Here is a 5,239-nt window from a genome sequence, read left to right on the forward strand (position 1 = left end):
GACATCACGAGGAGTTCCGGAATGATCCGGAGGTAAAGAATTATATATAGGAAGTGCTGTTTCGGGCATCGGGACAAGTTTCGGGGTTATCGGTATTGTACCGGGACCACCGGAGGGGTCCCGTGGGCCCACCGGGTGGGGCCATCTATCCCGGAGGGCCCCATGGGCTGAAATAGTAGGGAACCCAGCCCATAGTGGGCTGGGGCGCCAGCCCCTATAAGCCCATGCGCCTAGGGTTTCCACCATGGAAGAGTCCATGTGGTGGAAGGCACCCCTAGGTGCCTTGGGGGGAGGGAAACCTCCCCTTGGCCGCCGCCCCCCCTAGTAGATTTCATCTACTAGGGCCGGCGCCCCCCCCATGGCACCCCTATATATAGTGGGGGGAGAGGAGGGATTTCACACCAGCCCCTGGCGCCTCCCTCTCTCCCCGTTACGTCTCTCCCTCCTAGTCTTGGCGAAGCCCTGCTTCTGTGACGCCCTGCATCCACCACCACGCCGTCGTGCTGCTGGATCTTCATCAACCTCTCCTTCCCCCTTGCTGGATCAAGAAGGAGGAGACGTCTCTCGTCCCGTACGTGTGTTGAACGCGGAGGTGCCGTCCGTTCGGCGCTTGGTCATCGGTGATTTGGATCACGTCGTGTTCGATTACATCATCACCGTTCTTTGAACGCTTCCGCACGCGATCTGCAAAGGTATGTAGATGCATCCGATGACTCGTTGCTAGATGAACTCCTAGATGGATCTTGGTGAAACGAGTAGGAAATTTTTTGTTTTCCGCAACGTTCCCCAACAGCCGCGACCGGCGCCCTTGGCTTCGACAACGAACAACGGGGGAAGGCGCATAATATTTATGTCCCTCCTCCGGTCAGAGGTGCGCGCGACTCTGGTTTCTCCCCTAGAAATTTTTCCTCTTGGGATTATCCGTCAGTTGATACTGCTGAGCACCATTCGTTTTCTCTGCATATGGAACTTCCCAAATTTGATGGAACAAATCCGCGTCTATGGAAAAATCGCTGCGAAGATCAATTCAAACTCTAGGGCACGCCCGCTAGCCGCTGGCTGTCATTAGCAACTGCTCGGTTTGAGGGGGCCGCAGCGCGTTGGTTGGAGTCGATTCAGAGGTGTATGCCCAACTCCAGCTGGACTGAATTTTGTGAAGCCTTGCAGAGTCGTTTTGGCCGAAATCAGCATTAAACATTGCTCAGAAGGTTGTTCAGGATCGCTCAGACTACGACTGTCGAAGACTATGTTGAGCGGTTTGCAGAATTGTATAACCAGCTGACAGCCTATGAAGAAGCGCCGAATTCCTTGCACTATATTACTCGATTTTTGGATGGACTGAAGCCTGGAGTTCGAATGGCAATGGCCTTGCAGAAACCCAAAGATCTTGATTCAGCTTATGAGTTAGCTCTGCTCCATGAGGAGCTGGGGGAAGTGTACAATCCAACCAGCTTTACAACTACCAGAAGAACATCACCTTACACTGGAATTACAAACTCCAGGCCACCGAAGCCAGAAGAGAGGAAAGCAGAATCTGTCAGTAGTAATAGCCAAGAGGACAAATGGACAGCTCTGAGAAACTATAGGAAATCCAAGGGTTTATGTTTTGTGTGTGGAGAAAAGTGGGCCAAGGACCATGTGTGCAAATCCACTGTCCAACTGCATTTTGTCCAGGAGTTGATTGATCAATTACAAACCCAGTCAGTTGAAAGTTCAGACTCTGACAGTGAACAGCAAACCCAATCTTTAGTCCATTCTATCAGGTTATCAGCTGCTGCAATGGGGAAGGAACCTGAAGCTCCTGTACTGCAGTTGGAAATTGAACTACAAGGGCGCAAACTACAGTTCCTCGTTGACTCTAGCAGCACTCATTCATTCCTGGATGCACAGTACAAGCACTTAGAAGGGGTCAGCCCAATCAAAGCTCTCACTGTCACGGTAGCTAGAGGTACAACAATACAGTGCCAGCAACAAATTGAAGAATGCCTCTGGGAAAGCAATGGAACCACATTTTCTTCTGATTTCAAGTTGTTGCCCTTGCATACTTATGATGGAATTCTAGGACTGGATTGGCTTGCCCAACATAGCCCCATGTACATCGATTGGGTGGAAAAATGGCTCTCTTTCACTAAGGCGGGACACACAGTTACCTTGCATGGGTTTGGAGCTGAGGACTGCACATACACTTGTATAGCCATATCTACAGTGCACATGGATGAGAAAAACGAAATCCCTCCAGAAATTCAGTCCATTCTAGATGAATTTGCTGATGTTTTTGAAACTCCTACCCAGCTACCTCCCAGGAGGAGTTGTGACCACAAAATTCCTCTAATTCTAGGAGCAAGGCCAGTTGCTGTCAGGCCATATCGAATAGTTCCTCAGTTAAAGGATGAGCTTGAAAAACAAATTGCAGAGTTACTGAAGTCAGGTATAATAAGACCTAGTAAGAGTCCTTTTTCATCTCCTATGTTGCTAGTAAAGAAAAAGGGAGGAGAATGGAGGCTAGTGGTTGATTACAGGATGTTAAATGCTATCACTGTTAAGGGGAAATTTCCAGTGCCAGTGATTGATGAACTTCTAGATGAACTTGCTGGTGCTGCTTGGTTCACTAAGCTAGACTCAGAGCAGGTTACCATCAAATCAGGTTAGCTGTTGGGGAGGAGTATAAAACTGCCTTTCAAACTCACCTAGGCCATTATGAATTTTTAGTAGTGGCCATGGGACTCAGTGAAGCTCCAGGCACTTTCCAAGGAGCAATGAACACCACACTGTCTTCAGTTAATAGGAAAAATGCTTTGGTCTTCTTTGATGACATATTGATCTTCAGCAAATCCTATCAGGAGCACTTGCAACATGTTAGAGAGGTTTTGGCCCTACTCAGAGTTGATCAATGGAAGGTGAAAATGTCCAAATGTGCTTTTGCTCAATAGCAAATTGGGTATTTAGGCCACACCATCAGCTCTGCAGGAGTTTCTACTGATTCTAGTAAAATTCAGACAGTGGAACAGTGGCCTACCCCAACCAGTGTAAAAGAGGTGAGAGGGTTCCTTGGATTGAGTGGTTACTACAGGAAGTTCATAAAGCATTATGGTCTGATCAGTAAACCTCTCACTGAGCTGCTTAAGAAAGGAGTGCCATTTGTCTGGACTACAGTGACTGAAACTGCATTCACAACTCTTAAGAAGGCCTTGGTGGAAGCCCCAGTTTTAGCTCTGCCACAGTTTCACAAGCCATTTGTCATCGAAATTGATGCCTGTGATTCAGGAATTGGGGCTGTACTCATGCAAGAAGGTCATCCTATATCTTATGTCAGCAAAGCCTTAGGGCCCAAGAACAGGGCCCTCTCAGTTTATGAAAAGGATTATCTAGCTATTTTTCTAGCTGTGGACCAGTGGAGACCTTACATACAATTCCAGTAGTTTAACATCAGGACGGATCAGAAGAGTTTGGTGCATCTGCAAGATCAAAAATTGCACACGGTGTGGCAACAGAAAGCTCTAACCAAACTTATGGGTTTGAACTATACTATAGTTTACAAAAAGGGAGCGGAAAATTCTGCTGCTGATGCTCTATCTAGAAGACCATCACATTCGCAGATGTTTCACATATCCAAATCACAACCTGTGTGGATGGAAGAAGTTGTGGCCAGTTATTCTCAAGATGACAAAGCTAAGGAGTTGTTGCAAGAGCTTGTTGTAAAACCACCTGCTAATTCTCAGTATCAATTAGCGCAAGGATTGCTGAGTTACAAAGGCTGCATTTGGGTTGGCAACAATCTGGAGTTGCAGGAGAAAAAAATTTCTGCCTTTCATGATAGTCCCCTAGGAGGACATTCTGGGTTTCCTGTCACATACCATCGAATTCACACCTTATTCAGATGGATAGGCATGAAGAAATTTATTAAGGATAGGGTACAATCTTGTTTAGTTTGTCAACAAGCTAAACCTGAAAGAGTTAAGTATCCAGGGTTGCTTTCTCCTTTACCAGTTCCAAGCAAGGCATGGGAAACTGTGACCATGGATTTTATTACTGGATTACCTCCCTCCTATCAGTTTGATTGCATATTTGTGGTCATTGACAAATTTACAAAATATGGGCATTTCATGGCCCTCAAACACCCCTTTTCTGCACAAAAGGTTGCTGAAGTGTTCTTGGACAATATCTACAAACTTCATGGCATGCCAGAGTACATTATATCTGACAGAGATCCAGTGTTCACAAGCAAATTTTGGCAGACTCTTGTTCACAAGACTGGGACTCAGCTTAACATGAGTACTGCATATCACCCTGCTACTGATGGTCAGACTGAGAGAGTCAACCAGCAAATTGAATGCTACCTCAGAAGTTTTATCAGTTCTCACCCCTCCAAATGGAGCAAATGGCTATCCCTGTGTGAGTTTTGGTATAATACAAATTGGCATTCAGCTATGGGCAAGTCTCCCTTTGAGGTACTTTATGGGCACCCTCCTAGATACTTTGGGATTGCTACCAGTGATATTGTTGCCCATGTGGATATTATTCAGTGGCTGCAAGACAGGGAGGTTGTGGTAGCTTCTGTTAAACAACATCTGCTCCGAGCTCAACACAGAATGAAGCATATGGCCGATAAAAAAAGGACTGAAAGATCTTTCAACGTTGGAGAACAAGTTTTCTTGAAACTGCAACCGTATGTGCAATCTTCAGTTGTGCATAGAGCGAACCACAAGCTGGCCTTCAAATACTTTGGACCCTATACCATCCTTGATAAGATTGGGGAAGTGGCTTACAAATTGGAATTGCCTCCGAACAGCAGAATTCATCCGGTTTTCCATGTGTCTCAGCTTAAAAAGGTAGTACTGCCCAATTGTACCGTTCATCGCAAACTGCCATCCTCTTTTGCTTCTCTTTAGGTACCACTCCGCGTGCTCCAGCAACGAGTACGGTAACATGGCAAACGTACGATCGCTCAAGGCTTGATCCAGTGGAGTGGCTCTTCGCCAGATGAAGCAACCTGGGAAGACCTGGACTCTCTGCGCCAGCAATTTCCTCGAGCTGCGGCTTGGGGGCAAGCCGCCTCTCAACAGAGGGGGGATGTCAGCAGCCCTATAGCCCATGTCCCTGTAGGAGGAGCGCCAAGCCCTATAGCTAATCCAGCGGTTGCCGGCAACAGCGATCCGGAGTGCGTCAAGGATCAGAGGCCAAAGTCCACACGGGCCAAGAGACCACCCCAGTGGCTTGCTAGCCCAAACTAGGCCCGTTA

General features: G+C 47.1%; 1 protein-coding gene across 1 annotated transcript; it reads left to right on the top strand.

Annotated features, from left to right (window-relative positions):
- Positions 1-1,362: 1,362 nt before the first annotated feature.
- On the top strand, positions 1,363-3,419 carry LOC147958509 (uncharacterized). The gene is made up of 3 exons (XM_087532170.1): positions 1,363-2,428; positions 2,558-2,644; positions 2,947-3,419. The coding sequence occupies exons 1-3, from the start codon at positions 1,363-1,365 to the stop codon at positions 3,417-3,419; spliced, it is 1,626 nt and encodes a 541-aa protein (XP_087388296.1).
- The last annotated feature ends 1,820 nt before the right edge of the window (positions 3,420-5,239 follow it).

Source organism: Triticum urartu, chromosome 7A, assembly GCF_056163025.1.
Source record: "Triticum urartu cultivar PI428250 chromosome 7A, HENAU_Tu73, whole genome shotgun sequence".
Lineage (NCBI taxonomy): Eukaryota > Viridiplantae > Streptophyta > Magnoliopsida > Poales > Poaceae > Triticum > Triticum urartu.

Coding starts and splice junctions, on each gene's coding strand:
- LOC147958509 (XM_087532170.1), top strand. CDS start 1,363: ATGGCCTTGCAGAAACCCAAAGATCTTGATTCAGCTTATGAGTTAGCT. Junction 2,429..2,557: donor TGCAGAGTTACTGAAGTCAG/GTATAATAAGAC, acceptor GGAAATTTCCAG/TGCCAGTGATTGATGAACTT. Junction 2,645..2,946: donor GCAGGTTACCATCAAATCAG/GTTAGCTGTTGG, acceptor TTGGGTATTTAG/GCCACACCATCAGCTCTGCA.